General features: G+C 37.5%; 1 protein-coding gene across 1 annotated transcript in view; it reads right to left on the bottom strand.

The window, feature by feature from the left end:
• LOC125234666 (sodium/potassium/calcium exchanger Nckx30C) overlaps nucleotides 1-16,970 on the bottom strand; it is a 151,079-nt gene that overhangs the window by 38,685 nt on the left and 95,424 nt on the right. Inside the window, exon 3 of the mRNA XM_048141006.1 lies at nucleotides 12,217-12,364. Coding sequence (XP_047996963.1) covers nucleotides 12,217-12,364 — 148 coding nt within the window. The remainder of the gene's footprint in view (nucleotides 1-12,216; nucleotides 12,365-16,970) is intronic.

Below are 16,970 nucleotides of genomic sequence, written 5' to 3'. Positions count from 1 at the left end.
CGGTCCGCCTGATGGAACGCTGTCACCGTAACCTATGGACGCCTGCAACTCAATGAGTGTCACATGCGCGTTGCCAACCCATTAGAAACTTGTACACTCCTTTTTGCTGTGTTAATTACATTGCATTGCATTGGCATATGCTGAGTGGCATCCTTTTTGGTGACTTTAGTTTAAGATGTATATAGATTAAGGCTATTGTTGTTTTACTTGTATATTTTCACCAAATAAACGTTTTCTATTCTATTCTATTCTATTCTACTTACAAGTTTCAATGTCATAGAAAAATACAAATAAATACGAATATGCGACTATTCCGAAATTTTTGAGACCTCATATTGGGGCGAACAAGCTACAAGCTGCGTCTTAGCCCTACTCGTCAATGGCGCAAGCAGATTTGCACGCTGCATGTTACACGTATCTGATGCGAGTAGATTTGCATGCTTTATTTGTTAGTCGTACGGCAAAAATTGGATTTTTTGTCGCTTTACAAGTTAATATCTAAGTTATCCACCCAGTTGGTTGCGTATTTACTTAGTCTATGTAAGTCCAGAGGATTTCCTAGATATTTTTTTTCGAGCATTCATGGATGATGTGGTAAATGGACTGTACGGATGCTCCACAGTTGCACTTCGGTGAGTCTCGCCACCCACACTTAAACATAAATTCTCCTGATCGGCCTGATTTGCATGCCGCATCTAACAGGCAAGTGGTCCGCGGCCAGGTCAAGGCGGGGCGAGCACGGCTGCCCTATTTTCCCCCAAATGCCGACTCGGCAAAGGTGAAGTTTATTAACGCCTGTGTTATTGTTACATTTTTTTGCTTTAGCCGACTGAGAAGGATAAGGTTTTTTTACTGTAATTAGGAAGCTTACCTTTGTCGCACTTATAGATGTGATATAAAATAAATATTGGGGACACCCTCGGGTTAACCCTCGGGTTAACTCTCCATTTTCGTTGGTACAAGTGGCCCTAAGAGTGTCAGGTGTGCATCAAAATAAACAAACCCGAACCTTTGCCACTGAATTAAAAATAATGTTGCCCTGTCGCTGACTTTACTTTGTGACTGACAGGTGGCTTGGGTTCTGTAGTTTTATAACTTTCAATGATGTTTATAATTGTAAAAAAAAGGATTTAAATAAATTCATATACATTTTTGCACAGACTGACCGCCACGGTAAGCAGATTAAGGATTGTGTTTTGAATACAACAATATACATGAATTACAATATTCATATACATAGAAAACATCTATGACTCAGGAACAAATATCTGTGCTCGTCACACTAATAAATGCCCTTCTCAGGATTCGAACCTAGGACCGTCGGCTTAGCAGGCAGGGTCACTAACCACTAAGCCAGACCGGTCGTCAAATTGTTGACTAGCAGTTACCTTAATCAAATTCATCCAAAAGTCACTTGAAGAAATTGTTCAGTGGTTCAAAATTCGATGCAGACGCCAAATTTTTCATTTAACTGGGGGGCTGTAACTAATCATTTTTTCCATTATTACACTATGATGTTTTCCACATGTATCCACTGAACACGCCTACCATATATAACCGGTGGACACTCTATTTAATAATACAAACATTGTAAAACATGGAAAAAATTGACTAGTTACATTTGCCCCCCAGTCGAGATTTGCCCCGCTGTACTTCACATATAAGTTTTTAATTTATCTGCCAGTTAATACGAATAATATGCTTAGGGTCACTTGCACCACCGAAAATGGAGGGTTAACCATGTTAACCCACAAATTTATATCGATTTTGACAGTTGCCAGCCCACTAACCTTGAGTTAAGCGGGTGCAAGTAGCCCTTAGAATGTTACATACGCTAGTGAATACAATCAGTGTAAAAAAAACCGTGTCATGCTCTTGGTAAAGGCACTAAAACCAAGTTTACATCTTATACACCGTGTTTCACTAAACACTAAAAAAAACCGTATGTTCGTCTGTCAATGAAAAGAAAATCGTAGTGAGTATGTATCTTGATGGGGGTAATATAGACTTACTGCGTTTTAACTTTGATATACTGCGAGATTTTTTCAAAGTAGTGACGATATACTTCCTGCCCCGCACAGATAAACTGTGGAATGAATTGTCGCCTGCGGTATTTCCGGACCGATAGGACCTTCAAATCTTCAAGAAAAAAGCGTACACCCATCTTAAAGACCGGCAACGCACCTCCAACACCTCAGGCCCCGTAGCCGAATGGCATTTCTCCGACGCCAAACGAAAGCGATACGCCGCTGGCTCTGTCGCGCCAATACGCAAGCGCGATAGAGATAGATATCTACTAGCGCTTCGTTTCGTGAGCGTTTCGTGAGCGATTGTGCCATTCGGCTAGCCACCCTGGTGTTTCGGGTGTCCATGGGCGGCAGTGATCGCTTACCATCAGGCGACCTGTCAGCTCGTTTGCCTCCTATCCCATAAAAAAATCTTGCTGTTGCTGCCCTCGACGTGTCGGCACCCACAGCGCTCAGTAAACAAAAGTACACCAGAATACAAACTTTAGTACTTAAGTTTACTAAATACCGGGGGCGCCATCTTGATTGAAGTAACTCGCTGAAAACTCATTAAAAGATGATTAAATAATCGTTAAATCTTTAATTATGCTCTTATCTTAAGTGACACTAAGTTTCAAAAGCTATACAAAGCATTAAAAATAGAAGTGTGAAAGACGATATTTATGTAATAGTATTTTATGCAACTGGTGGTTAAAAGAGGTCAAAAAAGGTGAGTGGCGTGGGTAACAATTTGAGGCGAAGCCGAAAATTGTTAATAAGACGCCACGAGCATTTTTTGACTCAGTTAAACACCGTTGCATACAATACTTTTTCTACGACCAAGCACTTATTTTGAAAGAAAATTATAAATCAACAAATACCTACTTTCAGTCATCTTAGTTATCTAGTGGACCGCCTACCATTTTGAATATGCAGTTTGAGTGCAAACATGAAAATAAAACTGTCTATGGTATGGTTCTTTGAAGCCTGGCCACTAAGACGAATCGAGCCGAGTTGAATCGAGTTCTCATACATTTGAATGCGATTCGACGCGTCGCCAATGAACGCAGCAGAAAACGAAGGAGTCTCGACTCTGCGAATTGGTTTGTTAAGTTGGTAGCAATGTATTTACTGAACTGTAACAGCTATATCGTGCTACTTCTACTAAATGTTTTCAGGGTATAGACTAGATAGACTTGTCCTGACATCTTTTATGTAGGGTTATTAAGTTCTATGCACGACCTTGTAACTCACGAATAACAGTACGGGAGTAGAAAAAAGTAATTATGTACTATCAGCTGCAAAAATGCATGGCAAATTTATCAATGAATTCATTCATAATTTAAAGAAGACAATATCAATAGAAGAACTTACCTATTGACTATTGTAGGATACTTAACTATAATTATACTTATTTATATTTTATACAAACAAGCAATTGAGCGAGTAAAACATTTATTTTGAAATCTTTCGGAATTAATACAAGTATACAGTGCGTAAACGTAATAAGGGCGATAAATGAAACCAGGCATATAATTCAATATTGTTATCATTAATTAAGAGGTGTTTTTGAGTTACTCTTAATTTTCAGCCCATAATTAATTTTTGAAAAATTTCCCAGCAGCAATGTACTGTAAACATGGTTGCGATGACAATCAATGACAACTGTCAACGAGCGTTTAACGCGAGTGTGTTTGCATTACGTTGCGGGCCGAATTAATTTGTATGGATAAAAAAATACTTCAATTTTAAGTAAAAGTTATCTAATTCCATTTTTTATGTCCTATACTCACCACCGTTAAGAGGTTCGCCCGTATTAGGTTTACACCCTGTAGATACTGCGTCTTAAAATAAACCATCAACAAAGTAAAATGAATTAAAAAATATTATGTACTAAAATGGGGGTCGTCTAAATTAGGACAATTTACCTTAATACAGAGTGTCCGAATAAAACCAGATTTTTACGGAGATAGTTTACAAGCGGGCTTCCAAACAAAATTGTGTATGAGTATTAAGTAGTGAATAGGTACGCGGTTTAATGCACAGCACTCCAAACCAAGTTTCTCATCCCCCCCCCATTTCACCTTAGGACCACCAGACAATCGGCAATGCGGCATCGCTTCACGGTTCGGCTTCAACATTTATTTTGCGAACCGCCAAGGAGTGGAATGCCCTGCCTGAGTCTGTGTTCCCACATGAGTACAATCCAGGTCTCTTTAAAGCAAGATTAAATAGGTATCTCATAGGTAAGCGTGATCCACCGTAGACCGCATCATCACTTACCATCAGGTGTGATCGTGGTCAAACGTCTACCTATTCATACTATAAAAAAAAGCTTTATTATTCGCTTAAAGCTCTTTTAGACGTGCACACACGCGTGTACAATTTTACGGCGGACTATTCAGACAGATTAAGGCTGATCAAATGCCACATTGCACGTACAGTCGAGTTCATAAATATGTGTACATTTTTTTACCTTATTGCAACGAGTTAAGGTGAATAAATGTACATGTCGCAGGGAAATGGCCAAAACAAAGATTTGATCAAATCTCTAAGGGGGAAGGGGGAAGGGAATCACGCAGGATGTCAAAATGGCGAATCCATTTCATCATTTCTCTAGAAAAGTGAAGAAACAAAGCTAAAAATGTTTCATTTTAAATTATATTCATATTTATTAAAACATTTTGTCTTTTCACTGAACTTGTTTAGCGAAATGATAAAACTAGTTGACTTTATAAGCGCCTTTCGTCAACATACTGAAGTGGTTCAGGGATTTTATCAAATCTCTAAACAAATCTAGTGAAATGACAAAACGTGGCATGTCTATTGGTCGATTTTGTGATTTCACTAAACAGAGTAAGGGATTTAGTCAAATGACTGAAATTTTCTAGAGAAATGATAAAATGGATTCGCCATTTTGACATCCTGCGTGATTTGATCATATCCCTTAGTGATTTCATAAAATCTCTGTTTTGGCTATTTCCCTGCGACATACACATATTTATGAACTCGGCTGTACCTAATGAAAATCACACGCGAGATGTCGTACCATCGAAATCAGCCCTAAGTCACGAAAGTTTAATTTCAATGACTCTGAAAACTCCGATGACTCCGTAGAAAAATCAGTATCCGATTAGGGTGATTCAGATTGCCAATAACCGGATTACAGCGTCAATATACGTATAAGGCCTGAGTGGACGCTCGGAGGGAACCGTTCGGCGGGGCGTGCGGCTAGGGTTGCAAAAAAACGTTTCTGGCTTGAAAAAAAAAACATGAAAAAAGGCCTTAAAAAAAAAAAGTTTTTTTCTGAAGTGTGTTTTTTTTTTTCTAAAACACGAAATCTCAATGTTTTCACAACAGTTAATACTTTTATACGGTTTTTTAGACTTTATGTTAACTATGAAACGAATTTAATTTAATAACTTTAATTTCTGGTTTTATAAAACTAACATTTACACAATCTGTAGCTAGTAGTTGTCCATATTTACTGTTGGCAACACCACCGCCTCTCCACGCTCCACGCTTCATCGGGCATTCCCCAATAAACGTTTGTAAGTATACTGAATGTTTATCGAATGAAAATGTACCTTATTGTTATTGAAACGTTACAAATCACGAAAAATCATTATTGTCGTATTATTTGTTCATCTGAAAAAAAAACATATTTAGAATAAAAACTACGGTGCTTGTTTTTTTTTTCTGAAAAAACATTTGTTTTTTTTTCTATCTGCAACCCTACGTGCGGCATTGCGGGCGAGCGTGCATACAATATATGCAGCGTCGACTGAGGACACTTGTATTGTATTAGCTTCAATTGTTCGACATGCACGCCGCACGCCCACCCCGCTGCACGCCCAATATAAGCGTGCACTCAAGCCTTACACTAAATGTACGTGTTTCAATCACAGGATTGGCGTATATTAACGGTAATCCTACGTCCATCTAGCCCAATATACGGACACGTTGAATCCCATTACTGTATCAATGTAAATCAACCTTAATGCCATCAAAAACACAGTCATTTGTATTGAAATCTAGGTATTATAATGGACGAATAATAATAGAAGATTGACAGTTTTAACTAAAAACTCCCGTGAGACTCAAACATGGATCGAAACATGTCGAACGTTATATCGACTTAACACGCGACGTGAGTAACCCGCTTAAAATATTCTTAAATAAGATTGACTGTCTAAAAAACAATATATTGAAAAATCTTTTGGTAAGTTATATTTGATTTCACTAATTTAGATTACCGATGAAAGCTTGGAAATAGTTATGAACATCGTTAACCTCTGCAAATTGAAATATTTTTTTTTAGGTAAAGTTTAGGATTTCAAAATAAAAAACATTGAATCCTCTACTGTGTTTCAGATGGTCAATGTGGCCTGGAAAGGGGTTAAAGTAAAAAAGCCGAATCCTCCACTGTGTTTCGGACGATAGAGTGCAACACATTAGTGCATGGACAAGTGCACTGGCGAGTGCAGGCGTGTGCACTTGCTGACTTAGTGGCTAGTTAAGTTAAGCTACGTGAATATAATAAAATATAGCGAGAGAGCGGCTGATTCTTTAAAGGATAGGTTATCGGATTGGACAGTAAACAATATGAACACAAACATTAGGTCCCACGAGTAAAGGGATCACACCAAGATCACACTAAAAAGTACAGTGTGCGTAGCCGAATGCACAAACGCTCACTATAATATCTCGTAGTTATCTATCTCTATCGCTCTTGCGTATTGGCGCGACAGAGCCAGACTACCTTTCTACGGCGTTTCGATTTCGTTTCGCGGCGCAGAAATGCATTCGGCTACGGGGCCAGGGTGGCTAGCCGAATGGCACAATCGCTCACGAAACGCTCACGAAACGAAGCGCTAGTAGATATCTATCTCTATCGCGCTTGCGTATTGGCGCGACAGAGCCAGCGGCGTATCGCTTTCGTTTGGCGTCGGAGAAATGAAATGAAATGAAATGAAATGAAATGAAATGAAATGAAATATTTATTTTCAAGTAGGCATATTACAATGCGCATATGAACGTCAAATAAAGCTACGCCGGCTCTAACCCTACGCCTCAGCCTCGAGAAGATTTCAGTCCCCCCTCAGTTGGGAGGGGGGTATCCACTATGGGACCGGCAAGAAACTCGGCGGGCAACTTCTTTTCAAAACATTACATCTTATAATTAACATGCATTAAATAACAACATACAATTTAACATGCAAAAGTATTCATCAAAGAATATGAACAGACTAGGTACTCTATGGAAATCAATTTCAATAAATTATATTATTGCTTAATAATACGTCGTTCTTCTTCAGAGAAAACATATCAAATTGTCATAGAAGAAAAAGATAATATGAATCTCAATATCATGAAATATGTAATTTACCTACACAACATAAAATACAAAATATTTGATGTGCTTTCTTATCTGAACTGTGTCCTCTATACATAATACAATTATTTTAATTGCTATTCGTTTTTTGTAGTTTCTGGTTCGGGCCATGCATGTTTGTCTGTCAAATAGTCCTCGACTCTGTAATAAGCCTTTAACATCAATGATTTTTTTAAGTAGTTCTTAAGAGCTGGGAGGGGTAATCTCAAAGCAGTAAATAAATAATAATAATAAATAAATAATAAATAAATATTATAAGGAACATTCTTACACAGATTGACTGAGGCCCACGGTAAGCTCAAGAAGGCTTGTGTTGTGGGTACTCAGACAACGATATATATAATATATAAATACTTATATACATAGAAGAACATCCATGACTCAGGAACATATATCTGTGTGCTCATCACACAAATGAATGCCCTTACCGGGATTCGAACCCGGGACCGCGGCGTAGCAGGCAGGGTCACTACCGACTGCGCCAGACCGGTAGCAGTGTCAGGTAACTTATTATAAAAATGAATGCATTGCCCAACAAATGACTTCTGTACTTTACGGACACGAAACTTCTTTATGGCAAGCTTATTTTTGTTTCTAGTGTTATAATTATGGATATCAGAATTCTTAGTGAAACAGTCTAAATTCTTAACAACATAAATTATACTATCATAAATGTATTGGGAAGCTACAGTTAAGATATTAATTTCTTTGAAGAGTTCTCTTACTGATTCACGTGTTCCTAAGTTGTAAATAGAACGAATGGCTCTCTTTTGTAATACAAAGATAGTCTGTATGTCAGCTGCTTTGCCCCAAACCAGAATACCGTATGACATTACACTGTGAAAATAACTATGATACACTAGGCGAGCTGTCTCAACATTAGTCAGTTGCCTGATTCTCCTAACGGCGTATGCGGCTGAACTTAATTTGCTTGCTAGTTTCTTTATATGAGGACTCCATTGTAGATTTTTGTCCAATGTTAAACCAAGAAACAGTGTTGTATCTACCATCTCTAAGCATTCATCATTCAAAAGTATTTTTGTATCGATTGGTTTAACATTCGGCAGAGAAAATCGAATACATTTGGTTTTCTTAGAATTAAGAAGTAAATTGTTGACAGTAAACCACTGCAGTACATCAGCTAACGTGCTATTAATTACATTGTAATCCGTAGATTTTCGGTCAACATTAAAAAGCAGTGATGTATCATCAGCAAAAAGTACTATTTCACAAAAGTTTTTCACTATACATGGCAAATCATTTATATAAACCAAAAACAGGAATGGACCTAAAATTGAGCCTTGTGGCACTCCTAATTGGACTACAGTCCCGCTAGAGCGAGTTTTGTTAACAACTACTGTTTGTGTTCTATTGCTAAGGTAAGAAGACATAAAGTTTAGGGCATTTATAGACAAACCATAGTGTTCTAATTTCAAAATGAGCGTTCCATGATCCACACAATCAAAGGCTTTTGAAAGATCACAAAATATGCCAATTGCATCACAAGAATTTTCCCAAAAATTATATATATGTTTAATGAGTACCGAAGCAGCATCGGTCGTGGAACGGCCCCTTGTGAAACCGAACTGTTTGCTTGTAAGTAATCTATGTCTGTTGAAGTGTCCCAGTAGATCATTTAACATTAGCTTCTCAAAGACTTTACTTAGTACAGGAAGTATTGATATGGGACGGAAATTGGTTATATCACTCGAATCACCCGATTTAAAAAGCGGTATGACTTTGCTACATTTCATAAGATCTGGAAAGGTGCCTTGTGAAATTGAAATATTATATATTACGGCCAAGTAAGGTGCTATTATATCTATGACATGACTAATTACTTTAACTGATGTTCCCCATAAGTCTTCCGTTTTCTTTAAATTGAGTGACTTGAATGTTTTAACAATATTTACAGAGTCTACTTGACTAAATTCAAATGAATTATTACATTTCTTAACATTAGCACAAAGTAATGAATGGGCTTGAGCCGCAGAAGAATGTAAACATTTTGTGGTGTTAACGGCTATATTTGAGAAATAATCTTCGAATGCCGAGGCAACATCGCTGTTCGACACTATTTGTTGATTATCTGATACAATGTTGACTTGACAATCGCGTGATTTACATTTACCAGCTTCTTTATTTATAATACTCCAAGTTGTTTTCACTTTGTTGTCCGACACTTTCAATTTAGAACTAATAAAGTTTTTCTTGGCAGTTAAACACACTTTCTTGAAGATTCTTGAGTAGTTTCTTACATAGTCCAGGAATTCTGAATTCTTGTTCAGCTCTCTCTCACCATAAAGTTCATAAAGTCTTTTTCTACTTTTGTGAATACCTACAGTAGCCCATTCACTAAACTTTGTTTTAACTTTTGACCCACTAATAGATTTCACTTTGAAATTGTTATTAAATTGATTAAGAATTACATTGAAAACATCTTGATACAAATGATTACAGTCATAATGCGAAAATGGTATTATAGACAAACTATGTAGAATTTCATTTTTGAATGATTCCAAGCGAGATCCAGTAATGGGTCTATATGTTATTGTTTGTGGAGTATCATGAATAACGTTTAAGAAAGCTGCCCTTTGGCCGCTGTGATCGGAATGAAAACAGTTAAATAATTTCTTATCTATACATTCACAGTTACAAAAAATATTATCTAGGCATGTTGCACTAGTCACACCTACCCGGGTAGGTTCAAGAAATAAATTAAATAAATTAAATGATTTAAACAAACAGAACATTTTAACAGTATTACTAGATGACTCGAGCAAGTTAACATTAAAATCTCCACATACAATAACATGTTTTTGGCCCTTGCATACTAAATTCAGAACATTTTCCATTGTAGATTCAAATATGCTGAAGTCAGCCATTCGGCTACGGGGCCAGGCCCCGGCCAAACTCCCATCTTTTCTCCATAAGCTGCCTTAGGAGAAAAATCTGGTCTACAGTGCTCCGGTTACGGCGAAAGCCACACTGGTAGTCTCCGAGTGCTGATTCTGCATATGGTTCTAGACGACCCAGAAGTATGTACGAAAGAATTTTGTATGCCGTCGGAAGCAGCGCAATCCCCCTATAGTTTGCACACCTTCTCCTCGAACCTTTCTTGTGTATGGGACATATAACACCCAGGTTCCACTCCTGTGGTTGTTTTTCGTCATTCCAGATCTTAACAATTATCTCATACAGTCTAGACTGCACTACCCCTCCCCCATATTTCCATATTTCTGCTGGTATACCATCAACACCCGGACACTTATTGTTCTTAAGCCTCATTATCGCCTTTCTCACCTTGCGCCAGCCCCCGGCCAGGCCCCGTAGCCGAATGGCATTTCTCCGACGCCAAACGAAAGCGATACGCCGCTGGCTCTGTCGCGCCAATACGCAAGCGCGATAGAGATAGATATCTACTAGCGCTTCGTTTCGTGAGCGTTTCGTGAGCGATTGTGCCATTCGGCTAGCCACCCTGATGTAGCTAGTGCGAAATGTTTTTCCTTCGTATTTTCATTTTAGATACTGAATGATGGGACAGAAAAATGGAACAATTTGGAAAATATGTAGGAAAGTGCAGTGTATGAGCAGTTCTCAAAAAGGGTGTACAAAAAGTACAAAAACTAAGGAAAAAGTTACCTATTTTGTTACCAAGAATTTTTTGATGAATTAAGATTTCAGTAAGTTTTATTTCGTCATTAAGGTTCTCTAGTGTGTATATCTTCTTAATTATAACAATTATCCTGTATATATCTTACGATAGTCGACTTATATTACTACATGTTGGTAACAAAATAGGATCAATTCCTAAATAGGGTCCCACGAAAAACGAACAAGCGAAGAGCTATCGATAGAAACTTACGAAAGATAAGTCGCTTCCGTGTAAATAAAAGAGAGAGCGAGCGATTTACTCATCGCTCAGCGACGCTCGCGCTATCATCACGTCTCTTTTATTAGGGTTCCGTAGTCAACTAGGAACCCTTATAGTTTCGCCATGTCTGTCTGTTCGTCCGTCCGTCCGCGGATAATCTCAGTAACCGTTAGCACTAGAAAGCTGAAATTTGGTACCAATATGTATACCAATCACGCCAACAAAGTGCAAAAATAAAAAATGGAAAAAAATGTTTTATTAGGGTACCCCCCCTACATGTAAAGTGGGGGCTGATATATTTTTTCATTCCGACCCCAACGTGTGATATATTGTTGGATAGGTATTTAAAAATCAATACGGGTTTACTAAGATTGCTTTTTGATAATATTAACACTTTCGAAACCGGGCTCTACGCGGCGCTACGACATTTTCGCTACATACGGGGAAACCCATGTAATCGGCTACGCTTCTACGAGCGGTGTACCCGACAGTCGGGTTCTTGGTAGCGAAAGTGTTAATAGTTTCGAAAATAATCGCTCCTAAAGGAAAAAAAAGTACGTCCCCCCCCTCTAACTTTTGAACCATATGTTTAAAAAATATGAAAAAAATCACAAAAGTAGAACTTTATAAAGACTTTCTAGGAAAATTGTTTTGAACTTGATAGATTCAGTAGTTTTTGAGAAAAATACGGAAAACTACGGAACCCTACACTTGAGCGTGGCCCGACACGCTCTTGGCCGGTTATTTTTACACTGGTATAACTAGTTTTTTTAGCTTCTATCGCCGATCGCTCATCGCTTAGTCGCTTTTGGTAATAAAATCCAATGCTACAGTATGAATGATAGAAATTGAAGAGGACAATGGAACAGTTTGGAAGACTAGGAATGTATGACAAATCAGCCCCTCCCTTAAGGGGGAGAGAAAGCAAAGCCGGTGCGTACCTAACTCACCGTCGTGCATCGGGTCGATGGTGTGTATCATGAGCTGCAGCAGCCCGTGGCGGAACTTGGCGGCCGGCGGCTTGCTCGGGCCCGCGGCCGCGGTGTTGGTACCCACTGACGTCTCGCTCGATGTTGTGGCGTTGCCGTGCTGTGGAGGGAGAGAGGGGTTAGTTTTATTGATTTAAACCAAATACATTTATAACTCCAGCTAGATAGATAAAGTCTAAGAAAAAAACGTACCTCAGTACCATACAGAAAAAGGTACGGTGGCCTAGAAGGCGTTACACCTTTGGGAGACGCTCAGCTAGATGGCGCTAATATTAATATTTGACATTTAACACACATCAAAGAGGATCGAGTATTATAGAGAGTTACTGTCGAAGTAAAATCTGTAAACACAGTGCATAGATTGCCATCTCTTGACACAGGCTTAAACCTTTTGAACATCAGTTTTGACAATTTGGACCATATTCATAGCTTGATATGTGTTAAAATGTCAAATTTTAATATTAGCGCCATCTATCTGAGCGTACCCCAAAAGTGTAATGCCATCTAGGCCACCGTACCTTTTTCTGTATGGTGCTGAGGTACGTTTTTTTCTTAGACTTAATCTGTCTATACGGAGTTTGCATATATCACCCTTGATATGTCCCTCCAAATTGTCAAAATTGAGGTTCAAAAGTTTTAAGCCTGTGTCAAGGGATGGCAGTCTATGCACTGTGATAACACATTTTACTTCGACAGTAACTCTCTATAATACTCGATCCTCTTTGATTTAAACTACCACGATCTTCACTCATATCTTATCTTATACTATTAAACGAGCAATTCTTGTATATTTATTTATTTATTTATCTATTTATTTATTTATACCGACGATCTCGGAAACCGCTCTAACGATTTCGCTGAAATTTGTTATGTGGGGGTTTTCGTGGGTGAAAAATCGATCTAACATATCCTTAGGTCCCGGAAAACGCGAATTTTCGAGTTTTCACGCGTTTTTCTTCGCGCGCCATCTCGTGTGGAGTAGTTGTATTGTTGAGACAGAAGTCTTTCGGTCGATGTAAGTATTATTTACTTCAAAGACTAGATGGCGACACAGGTCAAGGCTAACACGAATAGAAAAATACACTCTGAGCTTTTGTGACGAAACGCGCGCCATCTCGTGTGGAGTAGTTGTGTTGTTAAGACTGAGAGTTCTTTCGATTGATCGATGTAGGTACTATTTATTTTCCAACTAGATGGCGACACAGGTCAAGGATACGAAACAGAACCGAGCGAAGCTCGGTCGCCCAGATATTTATTAAATTAAAACGGGACTTAATAGCGTAAAACTAACGTTTATATTTAACGTTTCGGACGTGACATTACGTCCGTGGTCACGGACTGGCCCCGTTTTAATTTAATAATACCTAGGGGTTAGTTTGGTTGTTTAAACTTAGTACGTTTTCACATTATCCGATCCGATGTCGGATGTAGGACCGATATCATATACATTAAAAGCGCCATCTTTGATTTTTGCCTTTGACATCCGTCCTACATCCGATATCGGATCGGATAGTGAAAAGGCACTTAGGCAATGGGGGATGTCTGAAAATTTTAAAATCGCCTGATATTTTTTCTGGTGATAGGAATAAGCATTTCTATTTACAGAAAAAAGTTACAGATTTTTTGGTAGCACCATACATTTTATAAAAATAAAAACGTGTTGCTCGACTGCGCGTACGACCCACTTCGGCAGTTATGAGATTTGTCTTAGTCTTTAAAAAAATTCCATTTTGAATCTGTGCTGGCCACAGACACTGACAGTTGATTGTCAGCTTGACATTTTTCTCGGAGAATTCATAAGTTTCATAACCATATCTGGTGAACTATTTATTACTGTTTTCGACTCATTTTCTCTCCCTGGCCTCTGATTTTGCCTCCTTCTACGACTACCTTCGCTCTCGAACCCCGGACCGTGATTTTACTGGCTTAAAACGACGACCTTTGGTTTTAAACCCTGGACCTGATTCTACTTGCATTAACGAAGACGTGTGCTTGCCCTGCTTGCTGCCGACGGCCTTTGCGTTGAACCCCGGACCTGATTACAATTTTTAAGCCCATTGAGTTGGGGAAACGTGGATAGGTACTGTAATGTCACGCTATTACACTATATACATCGGGTTGGCTCGCCAATACACACCGCACGTCCGTGCTCCATCGCACTCGGACACTGACTGCCATATGTACTCGAGACACCTATACAAGTATACACTACATCCCTTTCTTGTTTTAATTTTTTTTTATAAATATTTAAATAATAGGTCAATTTAGTTTTAATTCAAATACTTGCCATGCTGTGCCGTGTATCTTTTTTTTTTCTTTTTAATGAACTACGTTTCTTCTAATTGTCTGCCCACTTTCGTCATTCCTAACTTGATCATCTCCGTCTTTACCACTTAGTACTGTATGTGAAGTAGTTATAATTAGGGATTAATTTTCTATCTTTAGTCATATGTTTAGGACATTCCGGTCTGAGGGTTGACTCAGAGCGGACGCTGCACCACCACCTGCAGTGTATACTCAAACATACTTGTGTGTTTTATTAACTACAATTCCTAGATGTCAGTCTCACTCCTTCTTCTTTAAATCTGTTACCTTTTTCAATTCAGACTGTTTTGAAAACTAGATTAGTACTTTTTTTTTTTAATATACATATATGATTGTTTTTTTTCTTTCTTCAATAGCATACAATATAATTGTACAATGCAAGCATCGCACATTTCTCGCGTCAGCATTAAAATTAATATAATTATGACTTGATTAGAATTGCTTTGCATTGCTTGATTGCATTTGCATGCATTTAGTTATGTTTTATTGCAAATAAATAATGATTGATTGATTGATTGATTGCTGTATTTGCGATTACGCTATACATCGATTTATGCATTAGTTTATGTTTATACGTGCTCCTAGCTAGTACTCAGTATACCTTGGTTATCAATAAATTTATAAGTGTATCAAAAATCAGTGTTTCTATCAAGACTACCATCAACCATCAAGAATCATATCATCTAAGGTGTACGGCTCGTACAATAATATTTCACTAATTTCATACCTTTTCATGATTTACATTTTTTTTTTTTTTTTTTAATAGGTCGCTTGTCAGGCGTCTAATGTATATTAGGTAATTATTGATGATAACATTGATAACTGATTGTATCGGCCCTATACTTCATTATATGCACCTATTATTGCTAGTAACTAGTAAATAGTACATATAAGTATTTAGTTATAGAACCTAATGTATCTGGAGCCTCGTCTGCCGACAAACCATACTCTGGTTTGGCAGAAGATAAATTTAGTTGTAGGTTTAGTTTTTGAATAAACATTTATTTCATTTTATTTCATTTTTCATTTCATCTAATGCAATTCATAATACTTACGGATATTATAATGTTTAGTTAGATCTACTCATAAATTTAATTATAAATTGCAGTGCATAGTTATTAAAACTTTTACTGTCTACTGTTTTTTTTTTCTGGATCGAAAGGGCTCGTGATTCATTGCATTGTAATACATAGAGATACTATATAGAATATGCATTAAAATCCTATTCAGGGTCACGTATCCACTTTATCGTTTTATTGATTTTGTTTCATCATGATCAGCTTTCTTTCTCGTAGATACTTTGTACCACACAAAGTAATCAACGATTAATTTTCTAAAATAGATAGCTGTTCATATACTATTTAAGAAGTGCTTACCCAATTGACCCAATTATACTAACATCCGATTTATATCTACACAGTATGTATATATTTTAGATAACACTTTTCTTTTAAAGTATTTTATCAACATCTTTTTTTTTTTATTATTATCTCTTTATCTATCTTAAGATCTTAACTCTTAGGCTAGGCTATTTTATAATATGATTATTAAAGAAATTACAAAACCACTTTTTTTTTTTTTTTTTTTTTAAAATTGCGCCTACGTGTTCTTTCATTCCAACTACAAGTTTGATGTTGTTAAGTGTAGTTACACTTCCTTCTACATTTTTTTTTTATACCACGTCGGTGGCAAACAGTTATAGGGCCTCCTAATTGAAAGCGGTCACCGTAACCTATGGACGCCTGCAACTCAAGGGGTGTCACATGCGCGTCGTCGACCCATTAGAAACTTGTATACTCCTTTTTTTTTTTAGAACCCCATACTGTAGTTCATCGGGGAATACCTTGACATAGCTCATTCCACAGCCGGAGCGTTCGTGGGAGGAAATATTATTGTTTTTTTTTTTGAACCAATCTTTTATTTAAACCAACAAGTCGATTTTGTAAAAGCACATGTCACATATTGATTTAAACATAATGTTTGGCTGATTCAATAAAATATATTTTAACAAGTTTGACCTTGTTGTTTGGTTCGTACAAATTCGACTTGTATCATCAATATTGTGATTTATTCCCTTTACTAAAATACTCGTACTATTGTTTCAAACAGATAAACACGCAACAAGACGAGTTTGTTAGATTCACAAGGCAAATTTCTCTCAGTTGTACCCTTAACTTCACATCCGTCTATCAATCCATTTATATATAGAATAGAATCATGTTCCCTAACTTCTAAATAATGTGCATTGTAAGTAGTTAGGTACCTAGATAATTGACGTGAAGCATTGAAATCTGTGATTATTTAACATTTTACAATCACTACAGACAAAGCTGATTCAGCCGCTGATTGTTGTCCTTTTGTTCATTTTCTTGACCAGACGA

Source organism: Leguminivora glycinivorella, chromosome 16, assembly GCF_023078275.1.
Source record: "Leguminivora glycinivorella isolate SPB_JAAS2020 chromosome 16, LegGlyc_1.1, whole genome shotgun sequence".
NCBI lineage: Eukaryota > Metazoa > Arthropoda > Insecta > Lepidoptera > Tortricidae > Leguminivora > Leguminivora glycinivorella.
The sequence above is the reverse complement of the archived record's forward strand: the minus strand, read 5'-3'. Positions and strand labels throughout refer to the sequence as shown.